This window comes from Chlorocebus sabaeus, chromosome 10, assembly GCF_047675955.1.
Source record: "Chlorocebus sabaeus isolate Y175 chromosome 10, mChlSab1.0.hap1, whole genome shotgun sequence".
NCBI classification, from domain to species: domain Eukaryota; kingdom Metazoa; phylum Chordata; class Mammalia; order Primates; family Cercopithecidae; genus Chlorocebus; species Chlorocebus sabaeus.
The window spans coordinates 119,776,898-119,800,634 of NC_132913.1; the positions used below are offsets into that span (position 1 = coordinate 119,776,898).

Below are 23,737 nucleotides of genomic sequence, written 5' to 3' on the forward strand. Positions count from 1 at the left end.
TGCTTAATGACAGGGACACGTTCAGAGAAATATGTCGTTAAGTGATTTTGTCATTGTGCAGCATCATAGAGTGTACTTAGACTAACCTAGATGGGATAGCCTATGACCCATCTAGGCTTTGTGGTTTACACAGTTGCTCCTAGTCTACAGACCTGTACAGCATGTGACTGTGCTGAGTACTACAGGCAGTTGGAGCACAATGCTGTGTATTTGTATACCTAAACAGAGAAAAATACAATAAAAATATGATATTCTCATCTTATGGGACCACTGGCAGATATTGGGCCCATCGTTGGCCAAAACTTTGTTAATTCTGCACATGACTGAATTTTACAGAAAGTTGAGACTAATTTAGGTTTTCGTCAGCAGGAAACAATAGTGCATTGTTACTGCTTCTCACCAAATTGAGAGTTTGTGGGTTTTGTTTAATCTTTGTTAGTATGATAGATTGGAAATTGTATTTTATTATTGTTTTGACTTGCATTTGTTTTCCTGCTTGTGGACTCAATCAACTCTTCAATCCTGTTTTTGCCATTTCTGTGGAAGGGCACATTTTACCATTTTATATGCTATCACTAGAATCTTATAATACCTTAAGCATAGACCTACCAGCCACATTTAGCTAAAATCACTTTTTTCCCCTACTAAGGTATACTTACATACAGTAAAATCCACCCTTTTTAGTGTACAGTTCTGCAAGCTACACATATAGTTGTGTAATCGCCACCACAATCAAGATATAGAACAGTTCCATCACCCCAGAAAATTCCCATGTGCCCATCTGTAGTCAGTTCTTCTTCCCTAGCCTCAGCCCCTGGCAACCAACAACCTGTTTTGTCTCTTTCTAGTTTTGGCTTTCCAGAATGTCATACAAATGGAATCGTTCCGTTGATAGCATTTTAAGTCTGGCCTCTTTCACGTAGCATGAAAGTGCCTTTGAGGGTCGTCCATGTTGTTGTGTGTATCGGTGGTCATTCCCTTTTGTTGCAGAGTAGTATTCTGTTGTATAGATATACAACACTTTATCCACTTACCAGTTGAAGAATATTTGGCCTGTTTCCAGTTTTTGACAATATGAATAATGCTATATTTGCCTACAGGCTTTTGTATGACCATTTTTTCCCATTTTACTTGGGTAGACATTTACAGTAAGATTTCTGGGTCATATGGTAAGTGTATATTTAACTTCATAAAGAACTGCCAGTTTCCCAAAGTGACTGTACCACTTTGCATTCTCACCAACAAGGTATGAGAATTCTATTTCTTTTTTTTTTTTGAGACAGAGTTTCACTCTTGTTGTTGCCCAGGCTGGAATGCAATAGAGCAATCTTGGCTCACTGCAACCTCCGCCTCCTGGTTTCAAGTGATTCTCCTGCCTCAGCCTCCCAAGCAGCTGGGATTATAGGCATGCGCCACCATGCCCAGCTTATTTTTTGTATTTAATAAAGACGGGGTTTCACCATGTTGGTCAGGCTGGTCTCAAACTCCTGAAGTCAGGTGATCTACCCGCCTCAGCCTCCAAAAGTGCTGGGATTACAGGCGTGAGCCTCCATGCCCAGCCGAGAATTCTATTTCTTATGTGCTTGCCAGCACTTGGTATTGTTAGTTTTTTATTTGTTTTGTTTTTCAGGTATGCTAATAGGTGCATAGTGATATTTCATTGTGGTTGTAATTTGAATTTCCCTAATGACAAATTCTGTTGAGCATCTTTTCATATGTATACTTGCTGTCTGCATATCTTCTTTGGTGAAGTGTCTGTTCATATCTTTTGCCCAGTTTTAATTGGGTTGTTTGGCTTATTACTGAGTTTGGAGAATTGGTTTTGTTTTTTGTTTGTTTGTTTTTTGAGACAGAGTCTTGCACTGTCGCCCAGACTGGAGTTCAGTGGTGCAATCTCAGCTCACTGCATCCTCCACCTCCTGGGTTCAAATGATTCTCCTGCCTCAGCCTCCCGAGTAGCTGGGATTACAGGCACCCACCACCACACCTGGCTAATTTTTTTATATTTTTAGTAGAGAGGGGGTTTCACTGTGTTGGCCAGGCTTGTCTCAAACTCCTGACCTGGTGATCTGTCCTCCTTGGCCTCCCAAAGTGCTGGGATTACAGGCATGAGCCACCACGCCCAGCCTGGAGAGGTTTTTTGGTTTTGTTTTGTTTTGTTTTGTTTGTTTTTAAATATTTTAGATACAAATCCTCAACCAGGTTTGTGATTTGCAAATACTTTCTCCCAGTCTTTGGCTTGTCATTTCATTTCTTCTCTCTCCATTCTCTCTGGCTTATCTTCTCCTCTCTTTTGAAAAGCAGAAGTTTTTCATTGTTATGAAGTCCAATTTATCGATTTATTTTATGGATTGTGCTTTTGGTGTCATATCTAAGAAACCTTTGACTAATCCAAGGTCAGAAAGATTTTCATCTGTTTTCTTCTGAAGGTTTTTAGGATTTACATTTTAGTTTCTCACTTTTTTAAAATATATTTCCCAGGCCTAGAAGTTTCTTTTGGAAAACAGTTGCACCTGAGAAGATTTGGGATGGAGTTGGTCCTAGGAGCCTTGCCAGGCATGGTGCTCTCTGTGAGCCATCTGAAAAGGAGGTGTGTGCCTTAGAAGTTGCCACAGGGGTGGCTTTTAAACAGATACCAGGCTTCTCTGGCTTATAAACTGAAGATTGTATCATTTGAAAAGAGGGTATGGGAATGATTAGAGAAGAATCTCCAAACTTTCTAGATAAATCCTTCTAACTGTTGCACAAAGTCGAAACGATGAATGGTGCCAAATTCAGGACTTTGCCGATTACATGCGAACACCCATGTCAGTGACTCACCCAATCATGCTTTAATCTCATAACTGAGAGGCTTTAAAAAATTATAGTCAACAAGGCAGCTTGCTAGTTATGACTGCCATTGGAATGGAGTTTTCCTCAGAACAGCTGGAGTGTAATGTGGTGGGAAGAAAGCCTGGTGTGGGTGAGAGGCCAAGGATTGCCTGCCTGGGAAGGATGTGCAGCTAATGTTTGATAGAAATCTGTGAGATGACCAACCTCAGCCAAGCTAAGTAGAGGCCCTCCATACACTGCAGCCAAAGTGCTCAGAAAACAACATTGATAATCAGCACTGTGTCACTCACGGCAAGACAGATAAAATACAGCTCTGTCTTCAAGAAATGCATGGTCCACTGTGTGATCCATGCTAGGTTGTAGAAGCTGGCAGAAGATTCCAGTTCCAGTAAGGCAAGGCAGTTGAGAGCAGCTTGGAAATGGCTTCTCCAAGAATGTCCCAGGCAGAGCATTGCCATGGGTTGGTTTGTTCTAGGTTGTACGAGCCATTGGATGGCTGTGTCAGAGGAAGGGTCGCAGTGGTAGTGGGAACTGTTGGGGATGTAACCCGGGAGGAACTTGTTTGCTCTGCCTTGAAATATGAGGGTTTTAGGCCATTTGCGATGGCTCATGCCTGTAATCCCAGCACTTTGGGAGGCCGAGGTGGGCGAATCACAAGGTCAGGAGATCGAGACCATACTGGCTAACACGGTGAAACCCCGTATCTACTAAAAATACAAAAAATTAGCTGGGCACGGTGGCGGGCATCTGTGGTGCCAGCTACTTGGGAGGCTGAGGCAGGAGAATGGCATGAACCTGGGAGGTGGAGCTTGCAGTGAGCCAAGATCACGCTACTGCACTCCAGCCTGGGTGACAGAGCGAGACTCTGTCTCAAAAAAAAAGAAAAAGAAATATGAGTGTTTTCTCGAATTCAACTTGGTGCTGTTGAAGCATTTTACATACAGGAGTTGTGGGATGGGACCTCTTTTTTAGAAAGATCTCTTTGGCAGCTCTGTAGAGAATGAGTTGGAAGGGGTCAAGGTGTATACATCAAGGAAGCCAGTTAGATGGCTGTGGCTGTGTGCAGGTGAGGCCACATAGCTGACAGGAAGGAACAGATGAGAGAAGTGGAATCAGAACCACAAAAGGGAGGGGGGACACCTGGATACACCCAGGTTTCTGACAGCTAGGAAGATGTGCCACCCAGGAGCATCATCGGCACCACCCAGGGGAGGAAGAGCAGGCATCGAATGGAGACCCTCTAAGCTTGAGGTGCATGAGCTGCCAGGTTAAAGACACTTGCCAGGTAGCTGCACTGGAAGTCTGTTGCTCCTCTCCTACCTTGTCACAGGCTGCTGCCTCTGAGTTAAAGAGACATGGGAAGCATCAGGATTGCTTATACCTCCCAAAGTACAGCAGGAATGACTAAAAGCAATATGAAATCTAGTTGGCGAGACCACGGTGAGCCACACAGGCCCTTAGGAGCAGTGCGTGGCACCCATGAAAGCCTCCATCCTCTGACGGTGAGCCCAGAGGCTACTGTGGAGCAGGAGGAAACCAGCCATCCTTCCTCCTTGCTCGCACCCTCCCTCCTCACCTCCTACTCTCTGTCTTTCCAGCTGAGCCCTTCTCATTTATTTAAAAAAAAAAAAAGTGAATTCACTCCCAGTCCTTTTGAAACCCAACATGTCAGTGATAGATGAGGGCGTATTCTATAACTTCAAAGGAGAAAAGTTGAGTGAGTGAATGTGGGCCAGAGGAGTTGAAAAGTCCAAGGGAACAGGAGACCCATGGGGTGACCCCACCATCAGGAGGAGTGCCCTCCATCCCACCCCTGCTGGTGCCATGCAGAGGCACAGACAATGCCACTTTCAATAAATCATGAAGGATTCTGAATGCCTGGTTTTGTCCCATTTTCAATGGGCCTTGGGCATATTGCTTAGATATAGCCAGCCATTTGTGCGTGGTTCCCAGCTACTCAAAGGCTCAAAGTCGAGTGCTCTTTCCACTATATAATGGAGTCTTCGCATATGTGATTTTGGGGGAGATGTTTTCAGATTTCCATAGCTAGTCATAGTAAAGATGACCTCGTGGGCAGTTCAGGCCATTGTCCCCTTCTCACATCCAGCCTTTGAGCGAGGCTGTGCTTTCAGGAGTATCCATGCAGCACCTAATTCAATCACACATCTGACCCCTGCCTCTCTTTGGCACTGGCCCCTTCTCTGTGCTCAGTGTGCTGCTGGGGGCCTCTGCACAAACCCAGCTGTTCTGGAGGCATCCTGTGCTAAGCAGAGAGCACTTGGCCATTTTCCCCACCTTCTGAATTCAGGGCCCCCTGGTGAATCTGGCATGGCGATGGCTGCCTGTTCTCATGAGGCTGCGCACATGAAGACGCCTGTTGGAAGCGCCTTTTAAGAATCCCCAGGTTGTTTCCATCCTGGAGTCTTGGAAAGAAAGAGGAAGAATAACCTGGGGTCATTTAAGGGCTGGCATGGTCATTTCCTTAATCATCTGTGACCATTGAGAGCCTTATTTTCTATGAAGAAGCACAGAGGCTTCTTTGGCTTTTCTTTAATAATAACAAACAGCTAGAATTTATTGAGAGCCTGCAGTTTGCCAAGTGCTTTCACACATTCGATCATTTAATCCTCAAGCCTTTTACCCTTTTTTAGAGATGAGGAAACTGAGATTTGAGCTTCAATACTTGTCAAAACTCACATAGCTAGAGGTGGCAGAACTAGGATAGAATCATTTCTCTTTTTATTTGAGACAGGGTCTCGCTCTGTTGCCCAGGCTGGAGTGCTGTGGCATGAACATGGCTCACTGCAGTCCTCCTAGGCTCAAGTGATCCTCCCACCTCAGCCTCCTGAGTAACTGGGATTATAGGCATGTGTCACCATGCTCAGCTAATTTTTTTGAGTTTGGTAGAGATGAAGTCTTACCATGTTGCCCAGGCTGGTCTCCAACTCCTGGCCTCAGGCAGTTCTTCTGCCTCTGCCTTCCAAAGTGTTGGAATTACAGGCATTGTGAGCAACTGGGCCAGGACTAGACCCAGTCTATTTCTTATTCTGCTTAATTTTTCATTTCTCTTGATGGATGTTGATGTTGTTGTTTTATATTCTTCCAAAAATCTAAAAAATGGATCAAGTCCTGACCTTAGGATGGTTTGAAGAGCTATTTAAAATACTGTGTGATTCCATGTGGGTAACATCCTCAAAATGACAGATTTATAGAGAAGGAGAACAGATAGGTAGTTGCCAGAAGCTAGGGATGGTGGGGAGCAGAGGGTGGCCCAAGGGAGACCTATGTAGGGAGGGAACAATCTGTATGTAGATTGCCATAACAGTTACACAAATGTATGTGTGTCACCAAAATGGCATAAAACTGGACACACATATTGTGCCAGTGTCAGTTTCCTGGGTTTGATATTGTACTATAATTATGTAAGATGGAACCTTGGGTGGAAATTGGAGATCGGCACGTGGAACCTTTCTGTACTGTCTCTGCAATTTCCTGAATCTATAATTATCTCAGAATAAGAAGTGGGTTTTTTTTTTTTAATTCCTCTGTGTGCAGCACTAGCATTGCCCCCAGGAAATAGCCAGATCTCAGTTCAGGGGCTGCTTGCCATCAGAAAGCAAGTCACATCACACAGTCACAGGTGGCCTAGGAGCGGGGCACAAACTAGAAGAGGGTCCGGGTTTTATCGCCTGTCATATGTGAGCTGAGGCGCTGTCGTCTTATGGGAAAGCACTAAACTGAGAGTCAGGGCCCCCGGACTCAAGTATCAGGGCTGCAGGTGTGTGACCCACAGCAAGCTTCTCAACTTCTGTGAGCCTCCAAGCACTTCCCAGCTGTAAAGTAGGCGTGGTAACTACACCCACCCTATGAGGCTGTTAAGAGAATCAAGCAGAATGTGTTGATGTGCTTAGTATCATCTTTGATACCACGATCAATGTTGTTATTTTATCTTTTCCCAATTGTACCCCCTACTTTGTGGTCAAACCAATCTCTTATGTATTCATGGAACATTGAATATTCATTCTTTTTTTTTCTGCTTTTGATCATTTATTCCTTCAACAATTATTATTGAGCGCCTGTTTTGTTGAAAATTCTGGAAGGCACTAGGGATACATTGATGGACATGACTCATGTGGTCTTTGCCCAGGGAGAGCTAAAGGTTTTGTTTTTTCCCCATCACCTCCGGAATCTCTCCAGAGTGCATCGTTCAGATCCTTGCTGTCCTGCCAGACTCACCTCAGGCCTCATCTATGCCATGCAGGCCACTGTACCAGATCTTTCTCCGAGCTCCCTCAGTGTTAGAGGCAGTGCAGCTCAGTCGTCTCTGCCGGCCTTTATCCTGAACCTCCCATGGGACCTGGCACGGAGCTGAGAGAGAATGCTCAGCAGGTGCTCGCCCACAGAACTGTGAAAGGAGAGCCAGAAGGAGCCTTAGATAGGAGCCTTTTGATTCTTTCATTTTACAGATGAAGTCCTGAATAGGGGCCCCGGACTAAATAATAAAAAGTGGCTATATGAGTCCCCAACCCATTTTTTAATAGAATAATAATAGTTCTTATATTGATCTTAATTTTTGTTGTTGTTTTGGGTTTTTTTTTTCTTTATTTCTGTTCTGCAGTATTTTGACTAGTTGACTGACATTTCGTCTTTTAACCTTTTACAGACCCTGAAAGAAGCTCTAGTTCTGGTCTTATTATTACTTAGCTGTGTGACTGGGCCCCAACTGGGGGCAGGTTCATTGAATTGAAAAGGTGAAACCAACCTGTCTCTCACCTGCTCTCCCTGAATGGGCTCACCTACCACCTGCAGGCTCCAAGCTTGACATTGCCTGGAGGGAGCCCACCCAGGCATCCCCTTCTTCCAGTCCAGCCTCTCCACCTGCAACTGGTGGGTCAGTCTGCTCAGCTCCCACCCGATTCTTCAGCTCCCACCTTAATTGCCAGTGAGCCTTAAGGAGGCTAACATTCTGAATGCCACTTGGATTCAGTTCTCTGTTAGAATCTAGAGAAGGGGAAAGGTAAATTGTTGCAACTTCCAGCCTCCAACACAGTGTCCCTGTTTGTGGGAGAAGAAGCAGCAAGTGTGGCCCAGTAGGAAATGCCAAGATTTTAGAGCCACATGGGTTTGAGTTCCATTTCCAGGTCGGCCGGGTGTTGATTTATATATTGCCAGACCTTGGGCAGGTCAGTTACTTAACCTCCCTGAGCTTCCGTTTCCTCACCTTCAAGATAGAAGCAGTAGTACCTGGACACTTGTTCCTGGCACAGTGTCTGGTTGCATGTGGAACCTGTGATTCCTACTGCTTATCACGAGGCCCTGCATTGCCTTAACTTAAAGGCTTTGTGGGGATCACAAAGAGTAAACTTACACTGGGGTTTCTCTACAGGGACTTAAAATCTAGTTGGGACAATATGATTGTTAAACAAGTACACAGCTAGAGACATGTTTCAACTTGAGAATAACTGAGAAGAATCAGGCCACGATAGAAGCAATTTTCATGTATCCAGACTGTCAGAAACCAACCCTCTGCCATGCTCCGACAGGCTGGGGTGGCCTCTTCCTTCCTCAAGCAGAGATTAATGGACAAGTTGTTACTGGTGCTGAGGTTCTGGGCAGCTTCCTTGTGGAGGCACATCTGTTGACCCAGCAGGGCCTTGGAAGCTTTTTTTTTGAGTAGTGAGTTTCATCTAGAGGCACAGGGCCTCCCTGATGCTGGTGCTGTCTGAAGCAGCCCTGGAGCTAGCGTCACTGGGGCATAAAATCAGGGCTGCCTTGTAGTAGAAGACCCCGTGTCAGCACGGCCGCAGGAGAGCAGTGTAGTGGTCATGGGGCTGCTGAGGCAGACAGCAAGGCTTTGAAGCATTGAATCTTCCTGCTGCAGCCCCAGGAGTCCTACACAGAGAGTGTTTCCCAGATATTGCTCAGGTAAAGAAATTGGACCTTATTGTTGTAGAAATTACTCAGGTTTTAGAGTGATCACATTTGGAAATACTGAGTCCCAATCAGCTTGTTCCAGCATGTCATGTTTTGAATTCTGATCTCAACTCATTATCAGGAATAACCTCTGGTCTTACTATATAATACATCAAGAACATCATTAAGTATTTGCTATAGGTAGGCACTGTTATTATCTCTTTTTTACATAGGAGGCAACTAAGGTAAAAGAGGTTACATACTAATAGGAAGTAAAGCTGGGATTCAAAACCCAGCAGCCTAAAGAGGCTGTACCCTTTACTTCTCTACTAAGCAGCCCCTGTTGTTGGGGTTTGATTTTTGAGACAGAGTCTCACTCTTGCCCAGGCTGGAGTGCAGTGGCACAGTCTTGGCTCACTGCAACCTCTGCCTTCCAGGTTCAAGAGATTTCCTGCCTCAGCCTCCTGAGTAGCTGGGATTACAGGCGTGTGCCACCATGCCTCGCTTTTTGTATTTTTAGTAGAGACGGTTTCACTATGTTGGTCAGGCTGGTGTCAAACTCCTGGCTGCAAGTGATCCACCTGCCCTGGCCTCCCAAAGTGCTGGGATTACAGGCGTGAGCCACCGTGCCTGTCCTGTCATTGGTTGTTTTCATAGGTAGAAATGTTCACAAGCAGAAGTTCTTCCTCTTGCCAAAGTCCTGTTTCCCTGGCAGAAAGGTGGACGCAAGAGCATAAACTCTGTCTAACAGGCAGAAAGGTAGACTAGAAGATCTAAACTAGACTCAAAAGTTAGACTTTGAGATCCTCTGTCTGTCCCCTGAGTTCTAGCCCTAGAGCCCATAGAGAGATTACCTGGCGACTAGAGGGAAAACAAGTTTCTGCTTAATGAAAACATTCCCCTAAGATTATTGTGAAACTTATTTTTTTAACATTTAACATTATGTCAGTTTCTTAAATGATTTTCAACTGTGTGAGATTATCCAAGGAGTGTTTTATTACCAAAGCTAATTTTTCGTAGTTAACATTACAAATAGAAAGTTTGTTCATTTTCCTTCTTTTTTTTTTTTTTTTTCATTTTATTACATAGAGACAGGGCCTCACTCTTGCCAGGCTAGAGTGCAATGGCATGATCATAGCTCACTGCAGCCTCAAATTTCTGGGCTTAAGTGACCCTCCCACCTCAGCTTCCTGAGTACCTGGGACCACAGGTGCACGCCTGTGCTAATTTTTAAATGTTTTGTAGTGACAGAGGTCTCGCTATATTGCCCAGGCTTCTCTCAAACTCATAGCCTCTGGCAATCCTTCCATCTCAGACTCCCAAAGTGCTGGAATTACAAACGTTGAGCCACCTCACCTAGCCCCATTTTCCTTCTTAATGGATCCTGGCCTTTCCAGATACCCTCCATTTGGTCTTTGTATTTCATGTTAACTGTAAACTTTTGTCTATACCGTCTTTAAACTTCACAATACCCATGTTTTCCTTGGCGTTACCACAGTTAGAACAGCATCTCTTAGATTGATATGTCATTCTGTAAAGAAACAGACTATCTAAGACACAACTAATTATCTTGGAATAGGAACTTCAGGTAACCCCAGGTATAAGCCCTATAGGTGTCCCTTCCAGTTTGTTCTGAGCAACCTTAGGGATGTCAGATCAATGGCCATTTTGTGGCTGGATGGTAGTGGAAAGTGATTCTTCTACCAGGAGGTGCTGCTAAGCCCCCTTGTTGCAGGTGGAAGCCAGGGTGTAGGAGCAGGGAAGCAGGCAGTTGGGGAAGGAGTTAGATTGGCTGCCCCAGGTCCAGAAGGGACCTGAGATGGCAGTGTAGTTCTGGAATATGTTATCCAGATATTTGGCCTTGTCTGGGAGGAAGGAAGCAGAATTAACGTAGAAGCAAGTCATGAACTTTGATGGGAGCTCTTAGCTACCTAAGACAGCCTTATGCAGGATAACTCTTCATTGCCACTTGGTTCTCATTAAAACATCTGAAGATGTGAGCACTGGTTCTTCTGAAATCATAGAGCTTCTCTTCTAACCGATACAGCAGGGGTTTATCATGAGTGCTTTCTTCCAGCAAACCCAGAAAGTATCTCACACTCACCTGTAAAACACACCATGAGGACAACCATAGAGGAACTCAGCTCTATTTCACAGGTAGAAAGTCTAGGACCGTCAGAACCCTACCACCAACCCCAGAATCTGGGAGAGAACAGAGACAAGGTCAGAGCTGCTGGCTTCCCGCTTGGGGTTATATAACTCCCCAACTCCTCAAGTCCCTGGAAACTGAGGCCAATTCCCTGGAAGATCATTCTGTTCTCTACTGTTTTTTCAAGAATACAGCCAGCTTGATCACTGGCTCTGAGTATTGTATGGGAATGTCCCGTTTTCTTTTTTTCCGTGAACTGAATGCCTACCATTATGGTCATTGTTTCATCAGTTTGTGTTCAAACTTGCCTGGATCTCCTATTTTTATGTATGTTTGGCTTATATTTTGAAGAACTTTACTTTGTTTATATATACCCTCATCTGTTTCCAAAAAGATTTTGAGAGGGCTTACAATAAAGGAAATGAACAGTGAGCTGCATTTAAATAATAGAAAGACAGAAAATCAGAATGAAGGAGAGGAGCGTCAGAAAGAATGTGACATCTCTAGGGGTGGGCACAGCTCCTGTGACTGGGCTTCATGTTTTCTGATTTCGGTATCACAGATGCAGTCATCCTGCTTGGTGGGGTGGGGGAGGGAGAGTTTATAAGGTTATCTCTTATAACAAACTCCATTGAACATTGAGAATTATTTTTCCTAGCACCTAAAAGCAACTTCTCACATGAGGCTTGATATTGGAAATATTCAGTGTTACAACAGTGGAAAGCGTTTGCGTTTTGGGCAAATGAGAAAAGAGTTTTTTTTTTTTTTTTTGGGGAGACTATTTCCCAGGCCTTGTCTAGTTACTGGGCCGTGTTCTTGCCTCTCTCATGCCTGAGATCGCAGTGGTGTGATCTTGGCTCACTGCAACCTCTGCCTCCTGGGTTCAAGCGATTCTCCTGCCTCAGCCTCCCAAGTAGCTGAGATTACAAGCACCCACCACCACGCCCGGCTAATTTTTGTATTTTTAGTAGAGATGAGGTTTCACCATGTTGGCCAGGCTGGTCTTGAAGTCCTGACCTCAGGTGATCCACCTGCCTTGGCCTCCCAAAATGCTGGGATTATAAGCATAAGCCACCGCACCTGGCCCGGAAAGAGATTTTATAAGGCTATTTCTTAAGACAAAATCTGGTGAAGGGATATATTAACCCACCTTTGAGGAAGGCAGGTGCTAGAGAGCCAAGCTCATATGATCTACACACATAACTTTCTAGCCTAATCTGATGCCAAGATAAAGTGTAGAACATCTCTGAGTGAGTGGAGAGCCTGTCACTTGGGCTACTTCTGTTCCCTTCTCTTTGCTGAGTGTTTGATCGAGGCTGTGTAGCAGTCACTGTAAAGTGGGAGGCTTCCACAAGGCCTGCAGCTTGGGTAGGACCACTGCTGAGGGCAGGACCACAAGCTTAAGAAAGCAGATAGATAGGTAACAGAATTAGTATATTCTATATGCAAGGAAATCTAGATAGCATCTTTCTCAGATGTATAACCATCTCTGTGCATTGGAAGGGGTGATAGGCAGTTCCTGCAGTCAGCACTGACACTTTCCTGTGGAAGCAGCTTTGGGTAACTTCATTACTTCAACAGTAGTTGGCCTGAAGCCCCTGAGCTCTGAGCAAAAATGGTTTGATACGGTGATGTTCCAACACAGTCACCTTCTTTGGCCATTAAAATCCTCAAAAATGCTCCAGCTTTGATTAGGATGAGGAGATTGACTGCACTCTCTCTCCAGCTGGCTGCATGTGACACACGCAGACTTGCTTATCATGCTGTGTATTCACTGTTGCATCTTGCTCAGGCATGTGAGAGGCAAGAACATGGCCCAGTAACTGGGCAAGTCCTGATTGGGAAGCTGCTGAAGTAAAGGTGCTCCTGTTCTGCTAAAAGAGACCCTGGGATCAGGGATGAGCTCTTACTTGCTGGGCTCACCCAGTAATACAGGTCGTGTGGGACAGTGGTGAGCAGAACTCTCCTGCCATAGACGAGCTGGTGAGCAATGGAGTCACCTTCAGAAGAGGAGGTAGCTTGACCTGGGGGCATGAATGCTACCACCAGGCCCTTTTCTCTTGGGACTGGCTCCTTCCTACAGAGCAGCCCTCCCTGTGGGTTGACCATAGCTCCAGAGACAGACTTTTTTTCTTCTCAGAAAGTAAAACCTCAGCATTGAAGAATCCTTGTCCTGTCATTTTTAACCTTAATGAGAACAGAACAAGCCTCTGGAACAAGGTGCAGCGCAGTCAGGAGAAGTGGCTTTAAGTGAAAACACAGCTGTGGGGTTTACAGACGGCGCTGCAGGGAGGCGTCATCCAATGGGAGCAGCCAGCCTCACTATAGACTTTCCAACACTAATGAATCGGGAACTCCATGCTGAACAGGGTTTAGTTTGATGGGTCCCTGTGCCAGCAGAAGGATGTATTTTTCTTGAAAGACCAAGGTGCCAGAAATCTCCATGATTACGTTACTGGAGCAAGGTTCTTTTTTGTGGTTTGTGAAGTTGAGCGTCAGGACTGCAGGATTCTCTTGCTCTTTCTCACTCTTATTTTTTCCAGGTCAGAACCAGAGCTTGGGGTGGGGAGGAAAATCCTGCTGAATGAGCAAGTTCTTTCTTAAAAAGCTCTCTCCAAGTCCAAAAAGACTTCAGTGGACTTAGGAGAAAGAAATTTAATACATTGCCATAGAATCGTTGTTAACCAAGTTAAAGCAAAGTCCACAGCATCTTTGTCTTATAAAAGAAAGCAAAAAGGAGATGGAAAAACGAATTGATACTTAGGAAATCCAAACCAAACAGTGAACACTAAAGAAGAAAAACTCAAAATCATCTCAGAATGTGGAGATTTTCTTCTAATCAGATTTTTCTATTAAAAACCAAGGCTGCAGGTAGAAGTAACTTTGATCTTTTAAAGTTTGCCATAAATGGCATAGCTGAAATGTTTGAACTGTGCTAGGATTTACCACTTTCAGCTTAAGGAAGAGTTGGACACCCTGCAAAACCCAGTGGACTATGAGAGGAAGAGTCAACCATGGAGAGGCTGGAGGCTTCCCAGGCCAGCCTTGACCTATGTTTGAACCTTAGTCCTAATAACTAGCAGATTGAAGCAAATTCACAGGCCTCCTGGAGAACCCATGTTGGTTTGAACTGGAGCAATCCTGGCCAAATAACTCACACTGTACTCTTACCAGTGACCTCCCTCATTACACCCCTGTGAGGGGAGCTCTGAGCTAGCATCCTAGGTTCCCCTGCTCATTCATGGAGTAGCCTGCAGAGGAAGCTGAATGGCTGTGTCCTGCTGGGACTGTAAGTACCTTCCAGGAGATGGGCAGAGAGAGACCTGGTTGCCTGTGAGAGGTCATCTTGGAGGTATTGTGAACAAAACGGGGAATTCCTAAACTTTTAAACTCATTTTTTGCCCTTCCAAGGTCAGGCCAGGAGTTTTCCAAAGCCTCAAAACCTCTAATGTGGTATCTTCCCTAACTGATGAGTGCCTAGTGGCCCTTTGATGATGTTCTCCAAGTGTGGCTGTTTGACAAAGCTGCCCATGTGCCTGGGCCAGCTGAAGATCTACCTGCTCAGTAGCCCAGAGGGACCCCTGGCATGCTTGCCTAGCCACACTTTCCTGTCTTGTCCCATCATTCTTCTGGTTATTCTTATCAGTGTAGCCTGGCCCACTGTCCTCACCAGGCTGGTATCCAAAGTAAGGTCACATGTCTTTTAGTAGCTACATTAAAAGACTCAGTGGACAGCCCTTCTCCTGCTTACCTAGGACATTCTTTCTGCCCCTAAGTTCTCCCTTAAGTGCCATCCCCAAGCAGCAATAATCTGAGCAGCCTGAGGAAGCTGTACATAGTCCTCAGTCATTCATTCTTGTTACCCACCTGTTACCACCTGCTGGGAGGATGGCCTTGCTGTCTCCATTGTCATCCCACCCAGAGAGGTCAGAGGGGCTAAAGGAGGGCCTCTCAAAGGCCCAACAACCCCAGCGGGGACTGCATCCCATGTTTCCACAGATTCTGGGGAAGATTCTCCTCTACCAAGGGTCCTAGTCCCTTCAACTCATCCAGGCTCCTAGAGCCCACCCACACGATTCTCTGGGGCCAGTTTCCCGGGGGCCCCACCCTACAGCAGGAGGCCTAGGTCCAAAGGGGTCCCAGTGGTAGTCTCATGCTCTGGCTGCCTGGAGCCTGCCCTCCTGTGTGACCTCAGCCTGAGCCCCTGGAAGGAGAAGACTCTTCCATTTTCTGCCCTGGGAGGAGACTGACCTTTCCTTGTTGGGGTGAAAGCCTTGCCTCTAACTGAACCCATTTGAAGGCTTCCGCCCTCTGCTGGTGGAAGCTGACAGAGCAGCCTTGTTACTGCCTCTTGGGTCCTTCCCTTCCTTCCATCTTCACTCAATACCAGGACCATTGTGCCATTGGAAACTGTCCACCCAGGGAAGCCTATTCCGGGGGAAAGGATTGGGTAGTGGTGAGCTCTCCTGCTTGACGTGACGCTGCCTCTGGAGAGAGAAAGACCTTGTGAAGTCTTTGAGTGGCTGCCATTCTTGCAGGCTGACTTCCCAAGGTGAGCTGCTCTGTGGGTGGGTCCCTGCAGGTGGTGATTAGGGCCAGAGCGCTGCTGCTGCCTGGTTCCTTGCCGTGCCTGAGAGGTAGGAAGCATCTAGTGAGCATTGCTGAGGGAAGGAGCTCGTGCCTCTCCAGGGTGCTGACAAGATGGCAACACCTGAACACTGAGTATCTGAGCCACAGCTTGTCATCTGGTGGCATTTACTGAGCAGGAGGCAGATGTGAGGCTGAATTTATTTCCTGAAGAGAAAGGAGAAATTCTTTTGAAAGGATGACACTGGACACCTGCTGTGACAGTGATAAGGACACCGAGTGCCCAGGAGACCTGGTGAAGCCACCTTCGGACTCTCTGGGGGAAATGCCTCCAGCATCCCAGCGAAGGGGAAAACAAAAGATCAGGGCCACTTGGACAGAGGAGGGACAGGCAGGAAGGGCTCCCCTGGAAGCAGGTGGAGCATGAGGAAGGGTGCAGAGGCCTGAGAGAGCCTGGCCTGCTCCGAACCCCTCAGGGAAGTGGACTGCGTAGGGGTAGTGCACGGAGTTCTGCAGGAGTGGGAGAGCGGACCTTCCCTGTCCTGTAAGACTCCTGCTGTCTGCCCTGAGTGCCTCCCTGGCTGGCACACCCTCCCGAGCACAGGCCTACCTCTTTCCATTGCTCTGTTGCTGTCCATATTTGTTCATATGAACGACCAACCTCCAGAGACCCTGGTCTGTGTTTAATTCACTTTTATATCTCCAATAGCAAGAAGCCATCAAAGGTACTAAAGAGGGAAGTGTTACCAGGCTTATGTTTCAGGAAGATAACAGCTGTGTTCTAGAGAGCGAATTAGGAGAACAGAGCCAAGGGAGTGGGAAGACACATTGTGTGTCAGTGTCCTTAGGAGAAGCATGAGCACAAATTACACAAGGGCAGTAGAGGGCCCGAAGGTGGCAGGGACCAGGCCTGCCTCCACCAAGGCGCTGGCTGCCCACGTTGTCACTTTGGAGTCTGTGTCCTCCATGACTTGGCTCCCTTCTCAGGCTGGTGACAAGCTGGTTGCAGCAGTTCTGGCCCACGTACCCAGAAGCACTCAATAAGCATCCCCTCGTACCTCATTGGCCTTGGTTGGGTCACACATCCATTCCTGAACCAGTTTCTAGGGCCAGGAAATGCCATGCCCTGATTGGCTTAGTTTTCTTATCTCAGAGCTGTCAGGTTCAGCCCTATAGCTAGAGGTTGGGTCTGCTTCCCCCTGAACCCCCTAAACTGGGAAGCAGGACAGGGGAGTCAATAACTGAGTGAAAGTAGGGCATCCTTAACAAGGAGGAAATGCCTGCTAGCTATGCATCCGTGTCTGCTGCAGGAACCAGATGGACCCATTCATTCATGTATTGAAACTTGCACTTGGTAAGCACCTACACACCAGCAGGGACATACTTTGTGGAAACAGCATACCATCATCCTGGGTGAATTACAGTCCTCATGACAGATCTCCCACCCTCATCCCTGCCCAGACCCTTGGCTCTCCATTCCTTGACTTCTTTTTGGATCTTGTTTTTGACCAGCAATCTCCAAGGTCAGACACACAGCCTGCTCTCTGACCATGGCCTCGGCCCCTTCAACTCCCTTACCCAGTGACCCCCACACTCCTTTCCTTGACCCCTCAGACACTACACCCAGAGATTAGCAACATGGACTACACTTCAGCTCTGCCACTTACTTGGTAATTTGGGTCAAATACCTAATACACTCTCCTGTAACATAGAGGTAGGAACCAGCCTTGCAGGGCTGTTGCGAGGATTAAATAAGATCAGCATGAGAGATGCTTAGGACAGAGGATGTGCTTAATAAATACTAGCTCCATTCCAGACATCGGTCACCCAGCCACTTCTGTTTTCTTCCCGTCAGCCTCCTTCCCATTTATTTCCTTCCTGTTCCCCTGTAGGTCTCCTGGTCCATATGCTGCTGTATTGTCTCTCCGCTCCCTTACCCCCTTATTCTTTCCTCAAACCTTCCTGGCAGATAGTCAGCTTGAACCAACCTAACTTTCTTCTCACTAATGTCTAGGTTGCTAGAAAAAAGTTAACAGTGGGACAGATGCTTACTACACAGTAACTTCAGATCCTGTGGCCTCAGGGGGATCCGAATACTCCCTGGCAATCCTTATGCTCTGCCCAGGTCAGCTGTTTTTCTTATTCTCCAAAGGAGCAATTTCAAACCTTCATCACTTTCTTCAAACTCCTTCCCCCATAACACTCCCCATTCTTTGCATATAATTTGTCTCCTAAGTTTCAGGAAAGAACCCAAAAAATCATACTAGGACTTTCTAAATCCCCCCTGCCCAATCCACAGATCTCACTGTTATCCCTGCCATCTTCTTTCCCTACCATCTTCTTTCCTCCTGTGGCCGAGAAAGGGGTTCCACTTTTGTGTTGGATCCAATCCCTTGTCATCTCAGAGACTTTGAATCTGCATTTCTTGCTGTCTCTCTTAATGTCTTCTACCCCACCATCCATAGTGCCTTCTTCCTGTCAGCATTGAAACAAGTCTCTGTCATCTTTAAATACACTCCCTTCAAACACCTTCAGTATACTCCCACATCCTCTCATCCTTTCCCATTCCATTTCATGAATCTTGCCTCTTCCCTAGCACTGTCTAATTTGCTAAAAGAGTTGTATTCACTCATGATCGCCATTTCCTGGCTTTCTACTCATTTTTCAACCTGTCACCCCTGATCTCTGCTCCCAGCACTCCCTGCAAGAGTCTTTTCTGATAGCGCCAAAGGATTCCTTGTTTGGGAACATTCTCTGTTACTTGACCTCTTAGAAGGATTTAATGCTGCTGACTATGCCTTCCTTGAGGCATGTTCTCCCCTTGGCTTCTATAATGTCAGAACTCAGAACTCCATAGCCACTCCCTAGTTTCTGTTGTCCAGCTCTTAAATGCAGGTGTTTCTCAGGATTCTATCCAGGGCCCTCTTATCCCTCCAGGTTACAATCTTGCTTGTAAACTTCAGAACTGTATATTCAGCAGCCTACTGGCCATCTCCACTAGATGCCTCTCAGGTATATTAGAATCAGCAATTTCAAACTGAACTCAAATTCTCCTCCCAAACCTGTTGTTCTTCCTTGTCAGGGTGAGTAGCAATAGCATCTGCCATGCAGCCTGAGCCAGACAATCCTGAACACTATTGTTGACGCTTCTGTCTCTCACTGACTTTATCTCCAGACCATCACCAAGTCCTGTAATGCTGGTGAGGTGAAAGGAGCGTGGATTTTGGTTAAAATTCCAGTTCTAATTGTGGTTTGCACAAACTACTTAACCTTTCTCAGCCTCAAGTTCCTCATTTGTTTAAAGGAAGTAGCAATACCTAATTTAAGTGGTTGTTGTCAGGATAAAGGAAAGCCTTTACTTGGTAGGTAATATGGTTTGGCTCTGTGTCCCCACCCAAATCTCACCTTGAATTTTAGTAATCCCCACATGTTGTGGGAGGGACCCAGTGGGAAGTAATTCAGTCATGGGGGTGGGCTTTTCCTGTGCTGTTCTCGTGATAGTGAATAAGTCTCACAAGATCTGATGGTTTTATAAATGGGAGTTTCCCTGCACAAGACCTCTTGCCTCTCGCCACATAAGACTTGCCTTTGCTTCTCCTTTGCCTTCCACCATGATTGTGAGGCCTCCCCAGCCATGCGGAACTGTGAGTCCATTAAACCTCTTTCCTTTATAAATTACCCAGTCTCAGGTATGTATTTATTAGCAGTGTGAGAACAGACTAATACAGTAGGCATTCAATAAATGTGAGTCCTCCATTCAGTAAACATGACTGCTCTTCTGTTCCAGTCCTCTCTCTCCCCAACCCCATCACCACCTCTTCTGACTTGCCTTATTGTTCAATTGGTGTGTACATAGTTTCCTGACTTTGAGAATCCCCCTGCAATTAGATTTCCCATTGTTCCTTCATGACTAAGGACTAAGTGCTGGTCACCACAGCATTAAGTGCAGTCTGGGAGGCAGATTCCAGCTATCACTGGCACATAGTTAGATGTGTATGTACTTCCAAATCTTGTCTCTTAGCTGTCTCCTATGCCACCGCACCTCCGTAAGCTAAATCCTCATCATCTCATTTGGGTACTGCAGCAGCCCCTCTGAGGCCTTTCTCCACGCCCTCTCTCACTTCAGTCCTTCTCTGCCTGACCATCATAGCTGATCTTTCTGCCCTGAAACCTGCCATGGCTTCTCTCTTTTGGCGAAGTGAAGTCCACACACTGCTACGTGCAGCCTGCCTTGCCAGCTCATCTCCCTTGCGTGCCTGTGCCAGCTCAGTGGCTAAGTCCTCTCTGACCCAGTGTCAGTTTTCATGATGAGGGAGCAAGATGGATGCTTAGATACTGGTTGAGAAGCTGAATACTGTACTTCTTGGGTCTAGTGGCCAGTAGGACAGGCATAAGACACTTAGCTAAGACCAGCTGTCCAGAAAACAGGGACCAAAAGACACAGGAAACCCAGGAAGACTTAGAATTCTGTAAGAATCACCAGTCATAAAATAAGGAGGAAAACCTATTAGTCTTCTGTCATAGCAATGTATGCTTATGAAGAATTTGGAAAATGCAAAGAAAGTAATCACCTGGAACCTCTCACCTAGTGATAGGCACTGTTGCTGTTTCAGTATGTTCCTTCCAAGTCTTTTTCTTTTTTTTCCCCCGAGGCAGACTCCTCACTATGTCACCCAGGCTGGAGTGCAGTGGCACAATCTTGGCTCACTGCAACCTCCACCCCCCAGGTTCAAATGATTCTTGTGTCTCAGCCTCCCAAGTATCTGGGACTACAGGTGTTTGCCAGCACACCTAGCTAATTTTTTGTATTTTAGTAGAGATGGGGTTTTACCATGTTGCCCAGGCTGGTCTCCTGAGCTCAGGCAATCCACCCGCCTCGGCCTCCCAAAGTGCTAGGATTAGAGACATGAGCCACTGCACCTGGCCTCAGTCTTTCTTCTAGGAAGTCTTTGTCCTTTTTTACACAGTCTTCATGGTACACTGTATAAATCAAGCGTACATCCTGCTTTATCTCGTCTGTCCAACGTATTTTTCCTGGGTTAGTAAAATTTCTGCCTGAGCCACGTAATGACTGCTTGGTATTCCACATGTGACTATAGGATAGTTTCTTTAACCTTTTGCTATTGCTGGACTTTTTAGTCTTTCCAATAAATAACACTGGGGGGGAGGGACAGTTTTGCGAATAAAACTTTTCTTCCTACATTTCTGATAATTTTTCTAAGCTATAAATTTATAACTTAAACCACTGAGTCAAATGATATGAAAATTTCTAAGCAGTGCAGACTCAAAAGGGACAGAATGAATATAGACTGGACCTCAGCTGCAAAGAGAGAGGTAAAGAGAAAAGGGTTGTAACTAATAGATTCTTTTAAAATTATTTTTTACTTCACAAAGGAAAGGGCTGGGAAGATTCAAGTGGTGCTCTGTAGGGAAAACATGCCTTTGACTTGAGTTCCTGGCTTCATGATGGTCGAGAAGGGCTTGTTTCTGCTTTTGTGTTTTCATCTGGGTCAGTTAGAGGACAAACCATTCCTATGAGTTCCTTTCCCACTAAGGAAGAGAAAAATCATCCAGTATATAATGATGCAGATCATTAGCTGTGTTTGCAGCCTTGTAGTTTAAAAAAAAAAAAAAAAAAAAAAAATTATAATAATGTATCCTCCTAACGTGCAGTTAATTTTAGTTAAAATTTCCCTAGTGCTTTAAAAACCCGGTGAATTTATAAACATAGTAACTGGCTTGCATTTGGAACGTTCAAGCTGTCATAACCAGCTGGCTGTAGCAGGGCATGCTGCACCTCCTTGCGTTCTGTTGGGAGTTCAGCACTCACCTGAGCACTGCCCTCTCGAATCCAGAAAGAAACCAAGACCTTCCCAGAGTTCCTGTTCCTAATTTTCCATAACTGAAGAAAGCTAATGAGTGTCTCAAAGTTAACATGTCCAAAGTCAACCCTTTGACTCCCTGTCAGTCCCCAAATTCAGTCTTTCTCTCAGCAGTGGATCAGTCACCTGACTGGTGATTCAGATTCAAAAGTTTGAACTGTCCTTGATTTCTTCCTTTCTTTCCTTGCCACTGCCAACATCACATCCACCAGCATATCCTGTTGATTCAGCTTCTAACATATACCTCAAATTGTCCATTTCTCTTATTCTATCCCAGCTCCCCTGGCCACTCCCCTATCTCTGGAGTGGCTGCCTCCTGCAGGATGTTGCTTCTACTCTGTGGTCTGTGGTCTGCAGACTGCACTGTAGCCAGAGGGATCTTGCCGAAATAGAATTCTGATTACGTCGTCTACTCTTTCTTTGTCTCTTCTTCGCTGTTAAGGTAAAGGCCAGAAATTCCGGTGTGGCCAAGAAGGTCCTCCCCAGAGCCACCCACCGTGTCCCTGGATCTATCAGGGCCCAACTTCACCAGCTATCCTGCAGCTCCTGCCCCAGGGCTTCTGCACTCAACTGTGCTGTCTCCCCAGGAGAACCCTCTGCACTCCCCTCCCTCCTCCTCCTGATTCAGAGGAGCCTTCCCTTCTACCCATTCTATCCAGGTCAGGCTCTTTACTTTCATAGAAACATGGGGATTTTTTCTTGCTTCAGAGAGCCTATTTTAATTTGAAGTTCTACACATGTATACACATTCATTGGTGTGATCCTTTGATTGCCATCAGTCTTCTCTGCTAGACAGTGAGACCCATGAAAAGGGTCTGCTGTCACTGTTCTTTCCCTCTCAGCTAGCTCATGTCTAGCACAAGGTAGGTGCTTAATAAATGTATTGGTTGCATGCTGAATGAACGAGTAGAATCCTGCTGACAGTTGTCATTGATGGATGGGGTCCTTGTAAGGTGTGGGCTCTTCCCAGAGCGGGCAGGCCCAAGTTCTCCACATCACATTGGCTTGAGGGAGTGTGACTTTGTTTGATTTTATTTTTTTCATTTCAGCTATTGGAGCGAATAGAGCATGCTGCCTAAAACTTATTTTTTCTTCTCTCTCTGTTCAGCTAAAGCTTGCTTTCACTCTGGACCACGAGACCGGATTGCCTCAAGGATGTCATATCTATGAGTACCGTGACAGCAACAAGTAAGCCACTCAGTGGGAAAGAGGGTCACTTCACATGTGTGCAGCAGTGGTGCCTGTGGGCTTTCTGACACTGAGCTTCCATTGCTAAGTGGTCATCAGGAAGGGAATACACCTTTTACTACTATACTAGAAAATAGCGGGCAGAGAAATATTCCTCTTGTAAGATCTCTTTGCCCCTAAGTATAGAACTTGGGGCACTTGTAGAGGAGCAGTTGTGGTGTGTTAGAAGTAGATGTTGAAGCAGACCTTCTTTCAAGGCTCCAGATGTACCCCAGACACTCTCTACTCTTGGTCTCCAATCATGTGCCTGCTTGTTTGGTTCACTGTGTGACTTTGGCTTTGTTGCAGTTCTCAGTCACTGTCTGTCTATACTTAGGTTTATGGGTTTTGTTGTGATTATCTTCCTTGTGTATTTTATATTAATAGTTGGGAGATTTCTGAGTACTTACAGAGATTTAAATTGGTGGCCTTGTTGGAAAGGTGGCACCTTGCATAATTTCATAGCACCTCCTTTCCACATCATAGACTGCCTCCTTTTTTTTTGGACAGGGTCTTGCTCTGTCACCCAGGCTAGAGTGCAGTGATAGAATCATGGCTCACTGCAGCCCGAAACTCCTGGGCTCAAGTGATCCTCCCACCTCAGTTTCCCGAGTACCTGGGACTACAGGTGCATGTCACCATGCCCAGCTAATTTTTCTAAAGTTTTAGTAGATACAGGTCTCCCTGTGTTGCCCAGGTTGGTCTTGAACTCCTGAGCTCAAGCGATCCTCCCACCTCGGCCTCCCAAAGTGCTGGGATTACAGGTATGAGCCACTGCACCCAGCCACAGACTGCCTCCTTGACTGTATATTTTTGTTTGTGAGACAGTGAAAGTGGTGGTGAGTGAGGCACAGGGAATATGCCCCAATGATGACAATGATGGTAATGACAGCAGCTACCATTGAGCACCTCCTATGTGTTAGGCACAGTACTGGGGACTTCACATTTGTTATCTCATTTAATCTTCATAACAACCCCGGGTGTGTTATTTTATTATTGTCATATTTGCAGAAGCTAAGGTCTAGGGAACTAAAGTAATTCACTCAGGGTAACTTGCCACAGCTGTGAGAAGCAGAGTCAACATTATGATGTTTACTCTGGGGAGAGAATAGATGGAAAACAATTGACCCATATTGCCACTTAGAAA

General features: G+C 45.9%; 1 protein-coding gene across 1 annotated transcript in view; it reads left to right on the forward strand.

Moving 5' to 3' along the window:
- DIS3L2 (DIS3 like 3'-5' exoribonuclease 2) overlaps positions 1 to 23,737 on the forward strand; it is a 375,772-nt gene that overhangs the window by 315,904 nt on the left and 36,131 nt on the right. The window contains 1 exon segment of the mRNA XM_073020137.1: positions 22,472 to 22,551. Coding sequence (XP_072876238.1) covers positions 22,472 to 22,551 — 80 coding nt within the window.